The following is a 24,593-nucleotide window of genomic DNA, read 5'->3' on the forward strand; positions in this document are numbered from 1 at the left end:
ACTTAGTCTCATGTTTTCAGGTTCATCCATGTTGTAGCAGGTGTGAGCACTTCATTCCTTTTAATGGCTGAATAATATTCCACTTAAAAATGTACCAAATTTGGTTTATCTATACGTCAGTTGACGGACTCTTGGGTTGTTTCTACTTTTAGGCTTTTATAAATAAGGCCGCTATGAACATTTGTGTACAAGTTTTTTTGTGTGTGAACATATGTTTTCAGTTCTCTTGAGTATATATCTAAGAGTAGAATTTCTGAGTCATATGTTAACTCTATCTTTAGCTTTTTGAGGAACTGCCAAACTGTTTTTCACAGTGGCTGCATCATTTTATATTCCCACCAGTAATGTATGAAGGTTCCAATTTCCCCAGATCTTTGCCAACACTTGTTATTTTCTTTCTTTCTTTCTTTCTTTCTTTCTTTCTTTCTTTCTTTCTTTCTTTCTTTCTTTCTTTCTTTTCTTTCTTTCTTTCTTTTTCCTTTCTTTCTTTCTTTCTTTCTTTCTTTCTTTCTTTCTTTCTTTCTCTCTCTTTCTTTCTTTCTTTCTTTCTTTCTTTCTTTCTTTCTTTCTTTCTTTCTCTTTCTTTTTTAAATTCTACCCAACCTATGAGTGTGAAGGGGTATCTCATTGTGGTTTTGATTTGTCTTTCCCTAATGATGTGGAGCATTTTTTTTTTAATGTGCTTATTGGCCATTTATTTGTATATCTTCTTTGGAGAAATGTCCGTTTGAATCCTCTGTCCATTTTTAAATTGGGTTATGTGTCTTTTTATTGTTGAGTTGTAACCGCTTTTTTTATATATTCGGGATACCAGGCCCTTTCTTATCAGATAAGTGATTTGCAAGTATTTTTTCCTATTCCATGACTGTCTTTTCACTTTCTCGATAGTGCCCTTTGATGTACAAAATAATTGATAATTTTTATACTGTGCTCAGATTCTATTAAGAGTATAACCTTCGATGAATGCTCTTTACCTGGAGAAGGCTACTATGGAGAAAGCCTTGACTACATGCTATAATGGTCAAGTGAGAAACTTGGATCAAGTTCAAAATATGAAACAAACCAGAGATTGTAGGTAATCATGGGGGTGAGGGGGTCTGAAGGAATGGTAACTTAGGAATTTCTGAAATACATATCTTATTCAGAATGACAAAGGTAATACTTTTAAACTTTATAGACAGTTACTTCGTTCCTGTATTTTGTTATATGATCGATCAAACATATTTAAGCTGAAGCATTCTTTTGTGGAGATTTGCTCTGAACAGAATAGAAATTTGAAATTTTTCTTACCAAATCATGAAGCCAACCAAACTCCCTCTTCTCTCCCACCTCTCTTCTTTCCCCTGTCCCCAAAATGGTCGTGGAACTTGGATTCTTTTTCCCAAAATGACCAAATGAAAACAAAATCATTATATTAATTTTTTTTCTAACCTGAAGCAAACCTCTCTTTAATTCAGTTCAAGTTCTGAGTATCTCAGACATATATAAATACATATGTCTGTTTATCAAAACACAATAGGTTTAATCCTTCTTTGGCTCAGATCCTTTTGAGAATTTGGTAAAAGCTATAGATTCTGTTGCCACAAAAAGCTACGTTTAAACCAAGTTTTGCTTAAAATGTCAGGTGTTCCCACATCTCTTAGGGTTCCATGGTCCCCTGACCTAAAGAAATGAAATTCATCTACTAAATGGGCATCCTCCATGTAACTTAACCCTTACAAAGGGGACCTGTTGCCTTGGGGGTTCCCTGATAATCTTCCTGCTTTCTTACAAATGCCATCTGTTCCCAGGTGACTCCTGGATCCATATCCTCAGCCCTCACCCTTCTCCAGAGCTGCAGAAATACTTTTCTACCTTCTTCCTGGGCATCTTCCCTTGGCTTGCTAATGAGCACATGTTCACAGCAGAATTCAATACTTACTCTCTGGATCCGTGCCTTCCTCATTCTTGGGGAAATGTCACTTCCTTCTCCTAATATCTGCTAAATCGATCTCTTCTCCTGAACACAACTGCAATGGGTCCCTGCTTCTACTCCTTCCTTGTCCAGTCCTAAAGCTTAGATTTTGAAAGTCACGGCTGATTAGTATCTTCATACCAGGCATGTCCCTGGATGTTTCCATAGACCTACTACTCACTAGGCACACCTCACTGATTTCTATTACATGGAATATTACTTTAACCTTTCTACACGTTTGCCCCTCTGCCTGAGAAACCTTCACCCCTCTCCAATTTTTGATTTCTACTCATGCTTCAAAACTATACCTGAATTGCATGTCTTTTGTGAGGTATTTTCTGACTCTCTCTGACAGACTCGTTGGCTCCTTCTTCTGTGCCATCATTCCATTCTCTACACGCTGCTACTACACCACTGATCACATTATCTTGCAATTATTGTTCATCTAAGAGACTGTGCTGCTTGAGGGTAACAGATAGGTTTTTTTAAATTTTTATATTTCTCCCCAGTATTGCCTACCACAATACTGGCCACTGTTCAGAGCTCAATAAATTGTTATTAAATAAATTTTTTAAGAGAGAGAAGGGAAAAAAGGGAAGGAAGAAAGGGAAAAAAGAAAAGTTTTCTGTGGTCCCCAAAGTATCTACATCCGTGGGCCATATATGCAGATCATTTCTGCCCTTCTTGAAATGGAACAATTGGGTGAAACACCAAGATTAACAGCTCAGTGAAGGAAAAGAAAGAAATTTATGTCTAGTGGAAGCCAACAGGCCTGTTAAGACACAATGAACCCCATGCTTTATTTCTCTACATTGTGGGTAGAGAGCAGGAAGTTGGAAAACCTGGAAGAAAATCAAACCAAGACAAGGAGAAGTCAAACATGTTGTCATCTCCCGCACTCAGATTCTAAAATACAGAAGTTGGTAACAATTAGGGCAGTTGTTGCCAATTCATTCTCAGAGATGGGCTGACTGGGTCTGCTCCAAGTCACTGTGAAAACATAGACGTGATCATTCATTTATTCACCCACCCAACCGATATTATTGAGGACGTTCAGTGTGCCAGGAACTATCCCAGGTGCTAGAGAGACATCAACAAGCAAAACAGGTACAATTCACTGCCCTTGAGGGACTTATCTCCCAGAGGGAGAATATGACAAATGAGTGACTCACATAGCTTAGCTCTGCCTCTCTGTGGTCTTCAAGTGACCTTCCTGGAAGCACGGGGCCTAGCACGGTGCTAGTGAGCTCTGTGCTGACTGCCAAAACTCAGTGGTGTGGTCCCTGGCAGCTCAGGTAGAATCTAAGGGACACCTTGCATTATAATAATAGTAAGTGTGGATGCTCTTCCCAATGGTTTTCAAAGTTTTCCATGGTATCAGCTATGACAGGACACTAATGTGAACAGATCAATAACTTAGTTGATATTGAGAACATTAAAGACCTGGGTGCCAGTTATTTCCCCTTGCCTCAAGAGGACTCTGTTCTAAACAGGCATGATCACTGTAGAGGCTTGGAGTATTTTCTACCATATGGGTAAGCACTAGTTGCCCATTAGTCATTCTAGAGTTAGGAGCATGCGCCTTGACATATCTCTAACCCTAGACTAATTTTAAATGAGCTCCTTTATTCATAAACTTACAGCTTTCACGTAGTTAGGATACAGATTCTTACCATCATTTGCTGAGCTTTTCTGAGTGACTTTTGTGTGTCTCAAGTTCACCCCTAAATTATTCCATTTTTAGATTAGGTCCACCAACATCATTTTTTATACACTGATTCTAGGGAGAGGACTGAGAAATATATCCAGACAGGTCTTGTCATCTGTTGGCTCAAGACATAAAAGGTCAAGATATATGGGGGGCAAATGCATACATTTGCAATGAAAGAAAAGTTATCTCAGGAGCCAGACTGGGAAGGACATCAGGGCTGAGTTGATGCCTGTGTATAGGGATCTTCACACGCCCCCAGGATGGGCCTGCCAGAAGGGGATATTGAGGGTCCCTGGTGGGGGTGTGGGAAAGGGTTGTGCCCTGGAAGGACACACCTAGCAGGCGTGGTGGCGGGGAGAAGGGAATGGAAGACGCAAAGATCTCCATCAGGATGAAGAAAGGAAGTGAGGCCATGTGAGCATTGATGGCATCACTGGGATAGCTGGATAATGTGAGAGGTCTAGGACCTGGATGCAGCCACTGCACAGGAACAATGGGGAAATTAATGTGGATGACAAAGACACCCACTCCACACAGCTGGGCGTTAGCCACTAGTCTGTTTGACTGAACGATGCAGGAGCAAAGGGCAGGGCTACTCAGGTCTTGGAACAGGGCCAAGATCCATCCAACAAACCCTTATGATTTCTTAAACCCCAGGTTCTTATATAAAACTTTTTAATGACACCACCATCTATTTTCCTTAAATAAAAAATGTTGAATGTTTCTCTCACACCCATTGAAGAGGGAAACGAGAGTTTAAATTAACTCCAAATGGTAAAAATTTAATACAGCTCCAGCTGCCTGCAGGTTTCTTCAGTTCAAATCTTTCAATTCAAGAGCTACTCCAGCTGCTCTGTGATCTCATGCACCATTTGAAGGTTGCGGTGCTACCGAGCAGCAGTTTTAAAGCTCATAATGAAAATCACTTGACTTACGGCCTCTCTAATCAACAGGTGAGTCTATTATCTTGTGGTAATACAAGCCAGATAGTCTGAGAAATAATAATTATCTATTTGGAGTCAGAAAAAAGCAAAAAACAAAAACAAACCTCTGGGGGTCTGAGGCTATTTCCCTCAGTCCAGTGCTTTAAGCTTGGGGAAGGCTTTCTGTGCGTTACTTCAAGCTTTTCTCTTCTCACAGGATACCCTTCTGCCACCCCCACTCCACGCCTTTTGGCATCTCAAATGGGGACAAGAATCAGGGTGTTAAAAAATTTTAACCAACCCACATAGAGAATGTGTTTTGAATTATTCATGGGAGAAAAGAGAGAGAAGTGACAGCAAGTACCTGCCTGTGTAACTCTTGGTAAAGGGCATGTGAGATTTCAGGTCAGCGGAAACAAAGCTTAAATGCTCAAACATTTTAGGAGAATCAAATCTGGGCGCTCAAACCTACCTCTGAACACATTCTAGAACAATCGGATGCAGAACTTCCTGGAAAGCAAAGCTTTCTTAGTTTTGCAATAAGTACATAGATTTTGTAGCTGCGTATGGGGACTACATGCTCCTGGTTTTTGATAAACGGCAGGTGATTCATGAGGTCCCTGGGGGGCAGAGTTTGGTGGAAGAGAATGGCCCAGCCAAGTCAAGAACTGCATCAAATATGTTAAGGCTCCCCTGTGGCTCTCAAAATGTTTGCTAGTAAAATGCTGCCCTTGACCATAACCATTCCACTTGGCATATGTTTTAGATGGGAAAAGCAATGGGTTCAATGGAGTAAAATGAGGTAGGGTAGATGTAGCCAGTGTCTGTGACCTTTGAGATAGGGGAAATTTAGTTGTAAAGCAGGCTCCCTGATGACGTGAGAGGCTCGTTGAAAAAAATTGCCACTTGATTTTTGTACACGTTCAATTGGTTTTTAAAAAACAAGCTCTTAAAGATGGCCGTTTTAGGCCAGATTTTCAAAATATGCCAGTGGAAACAGTCTTCAGCATATTACTGTGCTTATGCCAATTAGATTTTATTTTTTAAGTGCCAGAGGAATGATTTCAGTGACCTTGAGTTGTGTAACAAAACTTTTCAACTCTACAAGGCTCTCTCAAATCTCATTTCCTTGATGAAAATGGTGGTCACCACCTTCATTTCAGGTTCATTTTTCTCACCTTTGGGCTCCTGGAGTATACGGTGGCCACACAATTTAGTCCTCAATTATCCATTGCTATGTAGTCATCTCTTCTGATTATGTCTAGTGTTTGTTATGCTTCATCAACTCCCTGGTAAGCTCCTTGAAGTCGTGACAATGTTTTCTGTAAGTCTCCATTCCACGTAGCAGTAGAGTGTCACTGGAAATGTCATGGGGAGTGTCAAAAACCACCTTTGACTAATCTAAACATAGGGTGGCCTTCTTACTTAAGAAAGTGTCTTCTCGGGAATTATGCCATTAATGCCACCATCCCCCCTCCCTTGGTGTGAGCAGCCCCACAATGCCCCACATCTGTCTCAACAGCGATCAACTTTGTGTTCTCTCGTATGACACTTGATCCTTAACCGAACAGAAAATTTAGCCTTAGGGAATATGAAACAACAGTGATTGCTAAGAATTCTGGGAATTCCTTAAAAAAAAAAAAAGATGACAAAATCCATACTTGTGGGGTAGGTGTTTAAAGGTAATTTTGGAGACCCTGGAGTCCAGTAACAAAGAAGAATCTAGGCTTTAAATCTGGTTTGAAAATACGATGTGTATAGAATAAAGTGGTAGGGAAAAACAATTTGCAGTAGCCAATTGTTTGTTAGCCTGGGATGAATTAATGGAGGCTTAGACAAAATTGTTTCATCAGAGTCCCTTTGCCAAATGTGAAAATTAGCCAGTGTATAAAAACACCAATGGAGTCTTTTTTCCTCATGATATGGACTCCAGACTTGGTTGCCCACCACAACCAGAAATCTGCCTTGCTTTTCTCTGTCCCTTTAATGGTCTCTATGTCTCTTTCCTCCTACCACAGGTGGAAAATAAAATCCCACATAATAGTTACACTTTGGGAAAGCTGAAATAACATATATAGCAACTGAACAGTTATAAGGGAAAAGCACATCATGAATTTAATTCCATTTCCAGATGTAAAATGTCATAAAGAATTTTTTTTCCATACTTGGCAAAATAACAGGAATTTTCGAGACCATTTTATTTAGCTTGGTGGATGCGTGTTTGTGGGCAAGTATCAGAGAGCCTTCCACCTCAAGTGTGCCCTAAATGCTACATATCTGGGCTTTACTGTGATTAAACTACCAAAGGCCCCATGTTCAGCCAGAAGGCACACTACCCTCATTGAAATGGAGGGGAAATGGGCCTGACAAATGGTAGAATTTGGTGTGTTTTCAAAGCAAGAACTCTGATGTGTATGGGGAGGTTTCTAACCCAGTGTAATTATTCTCCCGTGACTATAGACACTAGGATTCTCATCTGTTTCAAAGAGCAGATCATGTAGTCATTCCACACATTTTTCATTCTGACTTCTCTTTTTCCTACACTCTTCTATGTGAGACGTAAGGCCTTTGTAGGAACACCTGGGTGTGAGATGAGACAGGCTGGCCGTAGACGCCAAGCTGGTCATTCCTCTGACTTAAGTAAGTCAACCAAATCATACAGTTATAGCTTGGAGAAGGAGAGATGTTAAAAAAAAAATAGAAGTGTGATGTTCCAACAAAGCCAAAGACATTTCAGAGTGAGACATAAAGATGCCCCGTGTGTGGGAGTAAGTCAAGTTGTAAGGGCTCCCGTGCTGCATGCCATCATTCCGATACCAAAGGAGCCGTTCCTCTGTTGGAAACCTGGTTGTACAGATTAACGGATGTGCCCACCTAAGGAGTAACTCCCACCGTGGCCTTGTATAGGCAGGAAAGAGCTCTTTACAACTCAGCTCCTGCTTTGTATAAATTATTAGAGTGAGGGACATGGGAGTACTTTTAGATAATGAGAAGAAAAAAAAATAATTTGAGCAAGCCAATCATTTCTTGAGTACTTTTAGCAGATTGCTAACACAGTGGTAGATTTTGTTCTCCAAACTGTCTTGTATTTTTCAAGGGGGAGCTACAGACTTTTTCTTCATGTAGCTAAAACTGCCATTGAATCGGATGATTCTGAATGGAACCCACACTGCCACTCTCCAGTTGCTTTGTGTTTAAAATTCACTAAAAATTAGAGATCACACATAGCAAAGGAAAGAATTGCAAAAACTGAAGAGTGACTTCTGCTTTAAAAAATGCAAGCAATTTCAGTAGATCCCTACTTCTCCTTCTTGGAATCTTGTTTTTAAGATGTCATGTCATCAATAATATTTGCGTGAATATCGAGGGTTATTGCTTTTGTGTTGAACTGAAATTTCTCAGTTGAGGAGAGCTATAATCTGCAGTAGCTTGAGTTTCAGATCTGCAAGCTTTCCTTTCGGAGCTTTGAGCTAAAATACAGATACACCAACTATGAGAAACAAATGAAAGCTGTCATAGTGTCAGCAGCACAGACCGGGGGTCTGTCCCACACAAATTATGGACATCTGTATTCCTAATTGGCATTCTTTCGGGCTGTGCCAACAGAATGGCAGTGCCAAGAGAGGCTGACAGCTTTAGAAAAGACCAGGTATCAGGTTTAGGTGATAGGAGACTCTGATGGGACATAGAAGTTCCTTTGTCGGCAGTATTCTCCATATGTTTGTTATAAGGTCCATGACTTTTCGTTTCGGCTACCTCCAAAACGGCACCCTTTGTCAAGTCTAAATTTGCTACTTTGAAAACAGATCAGTTTATGAGCTCAGGAGAACAAGTGGTATTGATGGTTATATGATCAGAAGATCGTTGGCAAAGATGCATACAAATAGTTAACAAGGTAATGGTAAGAAATGTTGACCTTGATTTGTTTAGCTAAGATGTAAAGATTTTTGAAGGTCAAAGGTGTCCTTGTGTAGTGTTTTGGAGTCTAACTGTGTCTGACCCTCTAACATTAAGCTGCTGTGGCCTGCAGTTTTGAAGAGTGAAGCAAACCAGGGGAAAAGAGAGAAGGGGGGAGAACAGGAAATGGAGTGAGGTGTTTCAGGAAGTTGTCAGGGGTTGACTGATTGATTCCAGATGGAAAAGGTCAGCCTTTGTGACCCAGGAAATACTCACTAGGGGAAAGAAGTTGGCTTGTGGAAAGGGAAGGCCTGGGAGTGAGACGATGCTGGAATGCACATTCCACTTCCTTTAGTCCCCAAACATTCAGAAACTTTAACTTGTCTGAATAGAATAATATCAGTGTTGTCATCGTTCATCAGAAAACAGGGAAGGAAGTTAAATTCAAGACTTTGAATGTACCAAATGTATCTTCACCTCCATAATGTAGTTCATTTTCTTCCAGAAGGAGAGTGGATGTGCAAGTCAATATTTGTGTGTGTGTGTGTGTGTGTGTGTGTGTGTGCGCACATGCACGTGAATAAGAACAACCAGCAAACATGTCCCGTTTTGCGTGGTGGAGTTGGAGGACTAAATTCTCTCTGTTTTGCCAGTTCACTTTAATTGACAGATTCTTCTAGATACCTCACAGCCTAAGATATTTGGAATATTAAAAATGGGAACTTGCCTTGTATCTATATATATACACACACACGCACATACATTTGGACATAATTTAAAATCTTGTAATAAATTTTGCAGACACTGAAATAATTCAGGTTAATTCCCTTGCTGTCATGAGAGGCCAGTGCTAGCCAGCAAGAGATTAAAATTTATTTCCATTGTTAATAGAAAATAATGAAGTGCATCTGAACCATCAGGGTATGTCATTCGGGAAATGTTCACTTTGGAACCGAATCTCACTCCACCCAAATGGACAATGATGAAATCAGCTGGCTCAAGAAAGCCCCATATTTTGTGGCAAGAATGCATGAGGAGCACTAAAGTACAGTATGACAAGAAGCTTGTGGAATGAATTAAAGTGGTCTCAGAGAGAATGCTTTCTATATCCACATAATCCTCTGACAGGCTGGGGTTCCCCTCACTGTGCCTAACACAGCTCATTAGCAATTAAAGCCTGAAATGCCCTCTTGTTTTTAGATCTTCCAGAGATGGCAGCTCTGTCAATCCATTCACACATACAATTTATAAAAGTTAGCTGATTCCTCTTTTTTATCCACCTTCTCCTATTATTTTCAGGGGGTAAGTATATGCAGAGGTGAATGCTTTCAACCTTCATACTCATCTTAACCCCATGCCAGGAGCCTGGGCTTCTTTCTTCCTTTGACTATGATGCCATCTTGTGCTTGCCCTGATAAGGATTGTGCCTCCATGCACTTGCGGAGAGGGATGGATGTCTACATCTTACGGTGGCCACCATACAATAGGAAATTTCTGGAAGGATTTTCCCCAGACTCCTAACATGTTGATGTGGGACAATTGAAAACAGATCTGGAGCTAGACAGGCTACATCCCTGAATTATGAGCTATTGACAATCATTGTCTGAACAACAACTGAGGTTCCTTTAAGTTCCTTTTGATGTCATAGGGAGGCAGGGATACCATACCTGTAGTGTATTCACAAGTGAGGAACTGAAGTGTGGGAGAGACACATAGCTCACTAGGAACACATTCTATCGTCTCTGAATGTCCAGGGCCTGATGTAATACCCAACATGTAGCGGGAGCTCAGTGAATGCTTTCGGGATGAATGAGTGAAGCCCACTTATGTCTGTGGAAAATTCCTGTATGCAACTGTCATGCCCATGGGATCAGGTTAAGTGAAATATTTTGGGGACTCATGCTTTTAGGGTTTCTCCTGAACCCCTATTATATTGAAATTTATATTTAAAATATTAAAAGCTACCCTCTAAAACTCCATTGAAGGTAAAAAAAAAAATCAGAAGGGTTTCCTTGGGTTGGGGGTTAGTAGTGGGGAAAATCAACTGAGAAGGGACACAGGATAACTTTCTGGGGAGATGGAAATGTTCTGTACCCTGATATGGTCTGTCTTACCCGGATGTGTCTGTCAAAACTGCAGCTAAGATTTGTGCATTTCAATATATGTAAACTTCACCTAAAAAAAGAGAAGGATTTATTATACTATCCTGATCACTTTGTTTGCTTGAAATTATTCATAGTAGAAATGCCATCAAATGAAACTTACTTCACATTAGATATGAGGCAGGGCAACGGTCCACACCCCCCACCCAGCCCTTCATTTAATAAAGAAGGAAGGGATGGCAGAAAAATTATAAGTAGAATATCAGCAAATTTAATTTGGGAGTAGACAGGAAGAGTCATTTTTAAATATGGCTCCTCTTTATGCACCTATTCAATGCCTTTCCTCCAGCGGTCTATATATATGCACAAATATGTATATAGCAAGTTATTTTCTCAAAAAAAATCGCATGCATAACTGACAAAGAGATTCACATCTAAGATGGCCCATCCTCCAGGGTCAAGTGGGTGGTGGGTGCACTCAAGTCCACCCCCTCTGCTACACTTTCCCAACTGCTCTGGCCTTCACCGACTTCTGCCACCTGGACCTGCAGCACACACATCGAACTCAGCTTGATTTTGTGTTGTGTGCTCTTTGTTTTATGTGTCGGCCATGTTTCTCCAGCCTGAAAGTGAGCTCTTTATGGGTAGGACCCTGCCTTGTACTTTTGGTAGTCTAGCCTGTGTGTCTGCCTTTGCAGAGCCTCCCTTAGAGCTGACACTACGGGAGGGGCTCAATGAGTGATGTCACCTGTCCTAGTGACAGGCCAAACAAGGCAGAGGTGAAGCAGTTAGGGAGGAGCTCATCCCCATGTGGCATGTGACAGGCCCTGCACCTAATGCTTTACATGTAATATCTCATTTTATCCTTTCTTTATTTATTGAGCCCTTGAGATAGGCATTGTTGTTTGTGTTTTACAGATGAGCAAAATGGAGATTAGAAAAGGTGAGGTAATTTGTCCCAGGTTACCAGGTTGCAGAACAGCTGGTGTGGTGGTGTTAGTTCTAGCTGACTCCCAATCCATGTTCGTCCACTGTTCCGCACCCATCTCTCTTCCCTTTCTTCTGCCTAAATACTAAATGTCCTACATTTTCAACACTGAATTCCAGCAACTTCATTTCCTCACCAGAAAATGGAGCATCTCTGCCCCTGCTCTCTTGCGGGTGGGGACACCCCACAAACAGCTCCTCAGGCAGCATCTCTGTGCTCAGCATTACTTAAGCAGACGTTAGAAGTTCAAGAACCCATCCCGAGCTGGGAGAGATGACCTCCCAGCTGGTGGTGAGATCTTCCCTTCCTGAGCGCACACAGTCGGCTCCTTGGTGTGACCACAGCTCTAGGGTCAGCTGGGAATGGTGTCCAGGTCCTGTGGGAGAGAACAAGATTTTTAGAACCAGCAGGCAGATGGCCAGTTTCCCCACTCCATCACTGGGGCGTGGTTTGAATGCAACTAGGTAACAACATGCAAGTGAAGGGTGGCCTCTTTTTCCAGGAAGCTCTGCCATAATCACAGGGGGCAGATGACCTGCTGAGATGCCGAGGGCATGGCCCTGGCCCTGGCCCAAGATTCTGTTCTGTCTCTCATTAGCCATAGAGAAGTCTGGCAAAACAGTAGACTGAGACTTTTCCTACTTTATGTACAACTAACGCCACCCCCTCCCATTTTACTTTAAATATGCAGGTTGTGTTGTCAACAACGGTGAACGTGGATGGACATGTGCTGGCTGTTTCTGACAACATGTTTGTTCATAACAACTCAAAGCATGGCCGGCGAGCAAGAAGGCTGGACCCATCAGAAGGTAAGGCTGCCTGCTATCTAGGCTGAGAATGGCAGACAAATCAAGGTCTCCACCATTGTCCTGGTTTGAATTTTAAATTTATGTCTGAGCCGGCGTGGAGAAAGTACACAAGATCTTGTGGGTTTTAAGTGAGGTTGTAAACACTGACTCCTGCCTGTTCTGTTGCAATCCTGCATGCCTCCCAGCCGGCACTCAGGCCCCCGTGCCTCACCACCTCTGCCATCTAGTCCTGTGTTTTTCTTTTTGCTAGACGGGCATTTCAGGCAAACGTAGGCCTATGACATCTTAGTTAAACAGGAACATTACAGTGCCAGACATGTATGAATAAGTGTCAGATGTGCCCTTAAACAGATTGTGGGCAAAACAAAACAATGTGCGGAATGAAATTGACACTAATTGATTTTTGTTTGCTTGGACAAGAAGAAATCATGATCTGCTCTGGGTAGTTTTCCATGTGCATTAAAGTCGTCAGAAATACTGGTAACTGTTCAACTTCAAGTTGTCCAAAAAATTAAAGCATATCAAGGAAGATAACTGACAAATACCTGAGTAAATTCCATCTTTCACACTCCCCAACTCACTGGGGTAGTAAGGCTTTGTAATATAGGGTAAATGGCTAACCTAGGCTACTATTTTAGTGTGATGTTTTGCTGTATACTGCCTACCAGCCCCCACCCCAGCTTGGCCCTTAAAATGTGTCTTGTATCAATTTAAATAGGAATTAATGAACTGAAAGAAAATGATTGAATCAGTAAAGAATTTGGAGTGGTGTTAATTCTCCCACAGTGGGCACTGAAAGGGGAGAAGAAAATCCCAGGGTTCAGAACTAGGAACCCATCCAGTTTCTTTTGACTGATTGGATGTGATTGACTGGCTGTTCAAAGGGGGCTCATGTTTTTGGAGTCCTGCCAAAGTTCTCCTCCACCTTTGACCCTGTCAACTTTGGAAATGGAGTGATGGATTGACTTTAGTTATGGCCTGAAAACCATATTGGGTTCCTGTTGGGATGTAAAGTCCAGAGGCCTTGAACATATGGAAGAAGGGGGGGAAATCCGTCCTACAAAGTTAGGAAAGTGATTAGAAATTGTCTCTTGATAGAGCTGGAAAAAACTTTAACTATGATAGATTTTACTTTCTCCTTCTCTCGCTAGCACATTAGCAGGCCTTGTAAATCTTAACATCTTGGGGCAGAGGAGGTGGGGAGAGAAAAGGGATTTACACATTTCCAGTGTGATCAACTTATAAAAATATGGGGAAAAACAACAGCGTTTTAAAAACACCCTTTGCACAATTAGCTAAGTGTTCCATGTTTTCATACATAGTGGTCAACTCATTAGGCTTTAATGACCTGGTGAAAACCAGCAACCAATTAGGGAATGATGGCAAGTCAGCAAAGCTCAACTTAAACCTGGAATAACCAACGACTTTCAAGAGCAGCCAATCCCCAAAACTCCAAATTTTAACCATCAAAGGACAGCTCAGACATTTTCTTTTCTATCTTCTTAGCTACCCCCTGCATCAAAGCCATTAGCCCAAGTGAAGGCTGGACCACAGGAGGAGCCATGGTCATCATCATTGGAGACAACTTCTTTGATGGCCTCCAAGTGGTATTTGGGACCATGCTTGTATGGAGTGAGGTAGGCAAAAACAACTTGTTTCCCTGATTTTCTTTGGCCCAAAGATGGTTTTGATTTGGGGAAATGTAATTCCTGGAGTATCAGTGACATGAATGCACATTACTGAGTACCTACTGTGAGCAAGGCACCAAGAATTAAAAGACATGTAAACCACAATTTATTGTAGGCATGGATCCCTTAGAAAGATAAATATTTATCACAGTATTGTTTATAATTGTGAAAAATTAGAAACAGCCTAAATATTGAATAATAGGAGAATGGTTCAATTCCACCATTAAAACTTTGGTTTTGAAAAAGTTCCAATGACACAGAAGAAGGGATTGTATTTATGCTATAATGCTAAGTGAAAAAAAAAAATCAGGACACCAGTGTCTATGGATATAAAATCTAATTATATAACAGCCATCCATAGAAAAGTACTGGAAACACACCAAAGATTAGCAGGGACCATCTCTGGGTTACGCAATGTTAATATTTTTTTTCAGATTTTTCTATAATTTCCTAATTTTCTAAAGTGGATATGTTCTACTTTCATAATGAGAAAACCAACAAGACATTACAAAAAGACAAGTAACAGTGCTAGGTTGGAAATGGAAATTGCCAAGTCACTACATGAGAGAGTAGCTGTACAGGACGCAGGGAGGGAGTGAATACAGGGATGGGCCCTGGAGGTAGGAGGAGTCTTGAGCTGGATTGGTGGGAAGGCGAGGATCTAGACAGGTTAAGTTGTGAGGAAATTCCAGGGTGGGAGGGAGAAACATGTGAGATAGAGGGACAGGCATTTGGAGCATTTGGGGCACCATGAGTATAGCCAGTTTGCCCTGGGCGGGTTGTCGCTGGACATGCTCCTGTCCTCTGGAGCCTTGGTGATAACTTGTATAACAGGTATTTTATTTCTCTGCCTATTCATTCCTCAGCTAATAACTCCTCATGCCATCAGAGTGCAGACTCCTCCTCGGCACATCCCCGGAGTAGTGGAAGTGACATTATCGTATAAATCCAAACAGTTCTGCAAAGGAGCTCCAGGGAGGTTCATTTACACAGGTGGGTGAGAAAATGATCCAAGGGAGACGGACTCCTGGTTCACCTTTGCTCTAGTTCCCAGTGTCTCCACTTTATAATGATTTTACCTTTCCTAGGTCTTTTTACTAGTGTGGGAAGAATGGACTGGGTGATAGGTGCTGAATGGGGAAATGTAGACTTAATTTTAAATTTTATTTTATGCAGGCAATTTCTGAACAGTGGAAGATGATCACGGGAGCTCATTTCATGAGTGCCTCTTTATAAATTTGACTCAGCTAGAACCATGCTAGAACAGACTTTTATCTAAGCATTCAGATTAAAAAATTAGACCAACTGGCTGGCTATAGCTAAATTGTCTTGAAAAGGATTTGTAAAAATTGCCAATGGTGCTGCAGAGTGGTTCAAATTGTCTTAACATTTTATGAAAGTAGGAATTAACTATTATTTCAATATTTGTTGAAATTTGCTGAATATTTGTTTAAAAATATTTGTTTAAAATTTGTTGAATATCTACTTTTTCTATGTGGAAGGTATAATGACTTGTGAGACATGGTTCCTATTTGGAAATGTAGAAATTTTTGGAGGAGGAGGCGATGGTATATTGCACAGAACAGCTGGGGAATTAGAATATTCAAAATGTTTAGTGTTTCCAATGAATGAATGGAATATGAGTTCCAAGAAGACAGAGTTCAGTGTGAACTAGAATAGGGGGGAGGGGTTTCAAGGAGGAGATGGATATCAAAGACTATTTTTAAGGGTGGGGAGGATTCAAATAGGCCGAGAAGAAGGAAGAATGTCCCAACTATGGGAATCTCATGTGCTGGGACCCAGTAGGTAAGGTGAGCAGGTGTCTGGAGGAGAGAGGGCTGGTTTATAGCCAAGGCAATGCACTGGGGTAGAACTTAGACCAGAACTTAGTCCACATGAGCTAGGAATGGGAGGGAAGGAAAACATAAAACCACTGAAAAGCCCTGTAGGGTACCTAGAATGGTCAAATTCAGAGACGGAACATCAAATGGTGGTGATCAGGTGTTGGGGGAGGGAGAATGGGAGTGTTGTTTAATGGGTACAGAGTTTCAGTTTTGTGATATGAGACGTTCTGGAGATCGGTTGCACAGTGTGAAGACACTTAACTATACACTTAGAAATGGCTTCAGATGGTAAATTTTGTCATGTGTGTTTTACCATAATAAAAAAAAAAAACCATAAAGCCTTGTACAGGAATTCAGACTTGATTTGTAAGGCGACGTTAAGTGTTCTTGTAAGAAACACAAATACTCTTGATATAAAGATTGAGTTAGGGAAACGACTGAAGGCAGGAGGATCAACTAGGATATTATAATTTGAAGGAGAAAATAAGGGGTATAGACAAAGAAATATATAAACTTAGAAAATATATCAGGCACATTATGAAATTCTAGTAATATTTTATAGTGTCTTCTCTTGTTTGGATCCAGACACCCCTTCTTGTTTATGTGTAAACATCTGGTTAGATATCATGAGGAGTAGATGGAGGGGAACTTTTAGGTATAGTTATTTAAAATGTCACCTTTGAATTTTCTCTCTTGAGATAGGTACATCTTGGTTGGTTTATTGTGTATGTGTGTTTCTGTGGAAGATGCTATTACAGTCACAGTACAATATTTACTGCTCTAGCTCCCAAAGGGACATAGTTTATTTATTCATTTAAATGAGTATTTATGACATGCCTAGTACCATGGGCTGGCACAACTCTAGGCTCTGGGATATAGAAATGGGCAAGATAAAATCCCTCATTTTAATAAAACTTACTTTCTAGAGGGGAAGACAGACAGCACAGAAAATAGATGATATAATTTCAACAGTAATAAGTAAGGGATAAAGAATGAAGGAGGGCTCTGGGTGGGGTGGTCAGGGAGGGACTCTGTGAGGAAAGGACATTGAATGGAGACCTCTATCACAGGTGTGGAAATCTGTCCCCCTGCCTCCGTATCTTTGTGACCTTCTCTCCTCTCCATTCACATTGCCTTCCTTCAGTACCTGGAACTGTTCAGGGCTGCGTTTGTTTGGTTCACCAGTGTTCCCTAGAGCAGCGTCTGGCTGTCAGTGAATTGGGGGTGAGTGTCCCAGGCAGAGAACAGATTACAGACTGAGAGGTGGGATAAGCCTGGCATCATCAGGGAAGAGCATGAATACCTCTGGCCAGAATGGTGCTGGTGGGAGGAGAATGATGGAAGATGAGGTAGGAAAGGCAGGTAGGGCAAGGGGTTTGGAAGGGAAGACACTGAGGATGTTGAACAAGGGAGCAGTCAGCATCCAGACAGGATTTAAAGCCACAGGGCTAGATGAGATGGCCTCAGAAGAGAATGGAGCTACAGGATGGAAGAAGTCTCAAGATGGTGCCTCAGGAACACCAGTATGTAGGGCTCAGGGTGACAGGAGGAGTGAAGGAAGGTGACTGAGGAGGAGTGGCTGGTCAGGTAGGAGGAAAGTAGGAGTGTGGGCTGTCCCTGAGCTTAGGCGAGGAATGGGTCTCACTTTGGGATGCTTTCCACATCCAGGGCTCTGGTATTTCTGTTTTCTCTACCTACTGTATATGGATGACCATCTGGCCTATGAAGAGACCGGTAGGACAAATAGCGATCATGTGGCAACCAATCCTCAGCTCTCTTCTGAAGTGATGAAAGATGTGACTACTCAGTGAGGCCATGGATGTGTGGGGCTTTGGTGTTGTGTGCATGTGCATGCACATGTGGGTATCCACGTGAAAACGCGATGAAGCAGAGGTCCTCACCCTTGGCTGTGCTTTAAATCACTGACACCTGGGTCCCAGACCAAGTAGCTCCGAATCTCTGAGGGCAGGTCCCAGGCATCAGTATACTTGATACATTCATTGAGCAAACATCAGTTCTAAATTATGCTCAAGGCACAAAATCAGTAATTTCAGTAGGCCTCTAGCAGCTTACAGTTCTAGAAGGGGAGATAGACACCTGGAGATGATGATAATTGGGTTAAGTCCCATAGGAGGTATAAATGCAGGGAGCAGAGAGTGGCTGACTTTAGGGAATCAGGGAAGGCTTTCCAGAGGAGGTGACAATAGAGCGACATTTCTAAAGGAAAGTGGGAATTTGCCAGACAGAATAGAGGAAGCCATGAACCACAGTTTGTGGAAACAAAGTGTCTGCTAAAAGGGGAGCCCATGTAATGATGAAAATAATAGATATTATATTATTTGTAAATTCAAAGAATTATAGAGAAGATGAGATATTGCAGATCACCTGGTCAAACTCCCTCTTTTGCAGATGGGAGAACTAAGACCCAGGCAGAAGTGACTTGTCACGATTGCCCATTGAATTTGAGGTGGAGTCAGAAAAAAAAAAAGAAAAAAAAAAGAACAAGGACTCAGGTCTCTTACCATCCTGCCTAGTGTCTTTTATTTAGCAAATATTGTCAGCAAATAGCTCTGTTTTCCTAATGTGCTAAAATTTTATTGACTTATTCATGAACAAAATATTAATCGAGCATGCTTGCTATGCTCAGCACTGTGCTGTGTGCTGGGGACACTGTAGACAAGTCAGACCAGCAGGATCCTTCCTTCATTATGGTATAGTAATGTGAAGATGAATTACTTATGCTCTAGGTTTGGGCTTCTTTGATGCCTATTGTTCTGAAATCTTGTGTAAGTGACTTAACTTAGTCTCTCCATCTATAAAATGGGCCACCTATCTCACAGAGCTGTGGTGAGACTAAATAATACTGTGCATACAAACAGTGGTGTTTGGCTCTCCAGGGAAAAGCAGTGGGGAGGGAGTGGTAGAGTTGGTTGTATTTGCTGATTTCCATGGTACCACTATGACATCAGCTGGCTAACAAAATTTCTGTAATTTTTTTATTAATATTTTTTTCTTATGTTAGTCACCATACAGTACATCCCTGGTTTTTAATGTAAAGTTCCATGATTCATTAGTTGCATGTAACACCCAGTGCACCATGCAATACGTGCCCTCCTTACTACCCATCACCAGCCTATCCCATTCCCCCACCCTCTCCCCTCTGACACCCTCAGTTTGTTTCTCAGAGTCCATAGTCTCTCATGGTTCATTCCCCCTTCTGTTTACCACCCCCCCTTTCTTCTTCCCTTTCTTCTCCTACCGATCTTCCCACTTCTATGTTCCATAAATTTTAACAACCTGCTGTCACGAGCTGGTAGAAGCCGCGTCTAGAGTACCTCTTCATGTAAGCACTTGGGATAGAGAGTGACTATACCTTATTATTCAAAAGCACTTATTATTAATAATATTCTTATGATTAGTACCAGGGTTATTACAATGGAAACTTTTACTATCAGGGTTATTACCATGGAAACTTGAATGAGTAATTACAAATGTGATGAGTACTAAAAAGGAGTTGTATGGGATGCTGGGAATATACACTTGGGAAATTAAACCTTCTTAAACTAAGATATTGGGGAAGGCTAAGAACAGTCCAAATGCAAGAGAAAGAATGTGCAAAGGCCCTGGGGTAAGAAAGGACATGGGATATATATGATGGCTCCTATGAACAGGACAGAAAGAATGAGTTAAAGAAAGTTTGGCCTCAAGCTGGAAGGGAGGGTTGGGACCTGCTTCTTTGGCACTTCCCCAAGGGCCATGGGGAGCTATTGGAATATTTTTAAACTGGGGTGTGCCATGATCAGATTTGCCTTTTAAACAATCGTTCTGGTGGAATTGTAGAGAATGGCTTGGAACCCAGGGTGGATTCAAGGAGGTCAGTTGGAGGCCAGCGTGGTGGCCCCATCCAGAAATAATGGCAGCTTGGACCAGAGTACCGGTAGTGGGGACAGGCAGAAGGGGATGGGATCTAGGAGGTAACATTGGCAGCACTTGATGATTGATTGGATGGGGTGAAGGTTGGGGAAGGGAGGGGAGGAGATGCTTCTCAGGTTTCAGGTTTGAAAAATTGGGTGGGTATAGTGTAGAAAGTGATTTTTAAAAAGGTATAAATTGCTAAGGGAGTTCAGAGGAAGGACAAAATACTTCCAGCTGGTGGAGAGGTGAGAAGATTTAATATTGTAAAGATGTCAATTAATGCATAATTTTAACACAATGCCAATCAAAGTACCAACAAAATGTTTGGGGAAACTTTACAAGAGTTCACCTGGAAAAATAAAGGTGCTAAAATAGGACCCCTCATTTTGAAAAATGAGAGGGCCATGCCCTACCAGACTTAAAACCTATTTTGAGTAATTAGAAGAATATGGGGCTGTGGAGGAACATACAAAAGTGTTATGCAACAGAAGAGAGCATTTAATAATAAACAGGTTTTGTACACATGAATAGTATAAATACCTAAACATGTGTATCGGTGAGGAGCCACCTCAAGTCAATGTGGAAAAGATGGAATGTTTAACAAATCGTATTAGACCAACTAGTTAAGTATCCAAAAAAAAAAAGGTTTGAGAGCTAATTTCATATTATAAACTAAAACATTTGAATTAAATATTTTTAATTAAAAATGTACACATTTCAAAATATTGTTATTATAATCTGGAGCCTTGCTAACCTTGACCCCAAGAAAACTGTCAAGCATAAATCTATGATTACATAAAAAGAAAATTTTCACATGTGAGGTGATGGTCATTAAATCAAAAGGTAAAGGACAAACAACTTATTCACTACGTGTGACATATTATCTTACGTATAAGGAGATTCTTTTATTTATTAAGCAAAAGCTTATTTTATGCCTATATTTGTCAACAACTAAGTTTGCATTGTGGATAAAGAGATGAAAGTTAGATATCTCACAAATTAAGGAGAAAAAGAAAGATATGTAAATTAAACCTAGCAAGGAATATCAGAAGTTAATTCAGGAAGAAATACAATTTAGCAGTAAACATTTTTAAAAATCTCAATCACATTAATAATCAAATACATGTAAATTAAGGCAACTGTGGGATAACATCCCCCCCCCATCAAGTTGGCAAGGATTTTCTTTTTTAACAAATGAAAATCCCCAAGTTGGCAAAATTAGTAGAAAGCGGGGACTTTCTGACATACTCCTGTAGGAGGGTAGAAGGTTGTAGGAGAGTATCTCGATGGTACTAGCTTTCAAAATGTATATACCCTTTGACCCAACAATTCTACTTTTTGGAATGTATACTTAGGAAATAACTGAGTTTGCCTGAAGGCTGTTCATTGGAGCACTGTTTATGGTTGTGGAAAATTGAAAACATCCTTAGTGTCCATTAGGGGACTCATTAAATAAACAGTGAACCATCCTTATACTGAAACACTTTTTAGACATTAAAAGTAGTGTTGTGAATGGATATTTAGTTGCATGAAAGATGTTTGTGATATAGGTTTTAAAAAAAAGCTTAAAAACTATATGTGCAGTATGGTCCAATTTGTGTGTGTGTGTGTATATATGTACGTGTACATATACACACACACAAATATATATGAAAAAAGAATACCTGTATAAAAAAACCCAAGTAAGATATAGAAACCTGCATATGAAGGCATTACCAATGGTGATTTCTAGGTGTTGGGATTATTATTATTTGTTTAAATTTTGCTTATTTATAATTATTATTTTCTGAAAAAATTAAGTAATTTTTAATTAATAATGAAAGAAAATGTGGTGTAAAACATTAATGTCCCACATATTGAAATACTGAAACAGCATACATTGGTAAACTTGATTCTTTAGGTACAGGAAGAGTATTTCCAGCCAGGGAAGCAGTGAAGCTTCTTCCAGAAGACTGCTCTGGAGAAAAAAGGACTGGGAGGCAGTTAAGGGTGAGGAGGGTGGGGGTGAGTTGTACATTCTTTCACAAACAGAGAAGAAAATAAAAATACAAACACTGTCCATGATGGCGCGGGAGGCTAGTCACTTTCTCTAGAAACTTCCACCTGAGGTTACTGAGCCAAATGCCACTCAGGTTGGTAGAGACAAGTGGCTAATGTTATTCATGGAGGGGCCCAGGTGCTACAGAAAATGGATTGATGATCTTGTCTTGCCCACTCAGTGAGCAGCCACCAGCATGGAAAGCCACTTAACAACCCATTGGGAATCTTAGTCCAATAGCTGGAAAGGCAGTGGCTTCCCAAGTTGACTGGAGGTGGGGCTTCTCTGCCTCAGAGCCGAGGCCTACCTTCTGTGAGCCCGGAGAATCCTGGCCTTCTCTCTGGGGGGCTGACGGGCAGAGAGCTCTCGGGGGTCCAAGCCTCCTCCTGAGCCACACATTCTGAGCCTCAGAACATGCTCAACACTCAGGAGATTGTCTCAGGAACCACTATAGGCCTAGATAAAATACTCTGCTCCAGTGGTCAGGTGGAAAACATCATCTTGATTCCAGAGGACAAGATAACCTTGAGAAGTCTCGAGAGCTTTAGTGGGGACAGAGTGAGCATGAGTGGGAGAGGGGGGAGTGGCATTCAAGAGGAGGATGCACTGGACTCAGCCAGAAAACAAGCTTTCAGACACCAGTGGGGGCATCAATGACTTGTTTGTCCTTTTGACAAGTCACCTAACCTCCCTGAGCCTCATTTTCTTCATCTGTAAAGCTCTGGTACTAATTATACTATTACCCATAGGTGTTTCCCTAATTTGGCTGAATATGAGAATCATGCTTGGCTCCATTCCAGACATACCGAATCATATTCTTTTGGGAGGGTCTGAGAATCTGTATTTTAAACAAAGAAATGAGTTTGAGAAACCTGAGTCCTGTTCATCAGGCTGTTGTGAGCCTTTCTGGCTGGTAAAGTACTCTACGTGTGGGGCAGTTGTTATGAGACTGAGTGAACACAATAATATTTATTCTTAGGTGGAACTTTCTAGAAGGAGACTCAAAAAGCAGGAGGTGGGAAAGGAGGCTCCCAGGTCCAACCATTGATGGTTCCTGTATCCAAGGATACAGTACCATAATAAACCCAAGGCTATTAGATGTAACTTACCTGGTATAATGAGCCAAAATGCAGTAATCAGTCCCCATGGTTGTTGCTGCCAAGTACAGCATAAACAACATCAGGGCTCTGAAAAACAACACATTTTCTTCACACGTGTGACTTTGCAGGTCTATTTTCCTCCAACCATGGTTTGCTAAAGTGCAGCTTGCTACGGCAGCATTGAGAGATCCACATGAGAGTATAGCTCCTCGGGAAAGGTCTGCTTGGAGACCTATGGGGGAAGGTGGGCTTGGGTTCTGACAGGAGAGGGTCCTTTACTTTCCTCACAGACTTTTCTACAGACAACTGGCAGGGCAGAAAAGTAATCCTGGTAGGGGCACCCAGTAGGATCATGGTTATTGCTTGTGCAGGTCTTTCTTGGCTGTTTTGAGGATGCAGGAAGAGAATGTCTAAAGCATGCATTTGGGGCTGGAATGGCCATTGTGTATAATGATAAAATCTGCACGCTCACACACCCCCCCCGCCCCAGAAACCAGTGTAAAGCCATGATGCATACGGCCCATGGCAGGTCACTGAACGTATGGGGGTGGGGGGTAGATGAGCACAGGTTTTCCGTATTATTCCTATGGCTCTTTGCAGACTCTGGTCTAAACATTTGATTGTTGGTTAAGAAATCTCCTGTAAGTTCTAGCATCAGGTAGAACCAGTAAGAAAAACAAATGATGATACTAATCCAGTAGTCCTATTTGTCATCGTTTGAGGAGGTGGAGCCAGACTCTGTCTCATGAGCTCACATCATCACTGCCTTTTCTCACTGTGATGGTTCCCTTGTCTCTCAACTTTAGAGATAAGAATCCTGCTGCCTGAGGTCACCAAGTTGGGTGCAGTCCTAGCGGTCTACTTCCAAAGCTGCTCTCTTAACCACTGGTCTGTGCCACTTACCAATCCTGTGTAGCTTTACAGAAGAAATTACACGAAGGCCATCTGTTCGGCTTCACCCAGTAGTATTACCTGCAAATGACAGTGGCCTTGGCTCTCTGATTGTTACTTTGAGGAAATGCACAGGATACAGGGCTGGCCAGTGAGCATGGAGTGGGGCTCAGAGGATGCCTTGTCTGTGCTCCAGATTGCAAAGTGGGATGTTTCTCTTACGGTGTGATGTGATAGGTTGAGAACTTATGAAGTGCCTTGAATTCTCTGGAAGTCATAGAAACCTCCTGTCCATGAATAACTGAAGGTGTGGAAGACAAAGGAGTACCAACTCCACTCTGTTATTAAGAGAGAACTTATCACCAGGATGGAAGACAATGACCAAGATTGGATTGGAGCCCCAACATTCCTGCAAATCACTTGACCGTCCTGCACCTCAGTTTTCTAAGTGCACAAACAGTAAAGTATTTCTCTTACCGGGAAAATGAAATGATGGAGATATGCAAGTGCATTCAGCATAGAAATACAAAAATATAAGTCCAATTCACTACTGTCAGCATTTGGCAAAGGGACACACAGTTTTTGGGATGAGTTCTGGGTGGCTTCACCTGCATCGCCGTTGGATCAAGAGTGGACTTTTTTTTGCATGTCTTTCCTTCTGTAAGAGGTAGATTCTTCTTGAAAGACCTACCATACCATGCCCTTAATATCTGGGTCTAGATTAGAAATCGGA

The 24,593-nt window shown here is 41.4% G+C and overlaps 1 protein-coding gene across 1 annotated transcript in view; it reads left to right on the forward strand.

Moving 5' to 3' along the window:
- Positions 1-24,593, forward strand: part of EBF2 (EBF transcription factor 2) — a 186,786-nt gene that overhangs the window by 133,234 nt on the left and 28,959 nt on the right. The window contains exons 8-10 of the mRNA XM_002914426.4: positions 12,267-12,384; positions 13,891-14,021; positions 14,939-15,065. Coding sequence (XP_002914472.1) covers positions 12,267-12,384; positions 13,891-14,021; positions 14,939-15,065 — 376 coding nt within the window. The remainder of the gene's footprint in view (positions 1-12,266; positions 12,385-13,890; positions 14,022-14,938; positions 15,066-24,593) is intronic.

The sequence above is a fragment of the Ailuropoda melanoleuca genome, chromosome 5 (genome assembly GCF_002007445.2).
Source record: "Ailuropoda melanoleuca isolate Jingjing chromosome 5, ASM200744v2, whole genome shotgun sequence".
In the NCBI taxonomy this organism is placed as follows: Eukaryota; Metazoa; Chordata; class Mammalia; order Carnivora; family Ursidae; genus Ailuropoda; species Ailuropoda melanoleuca.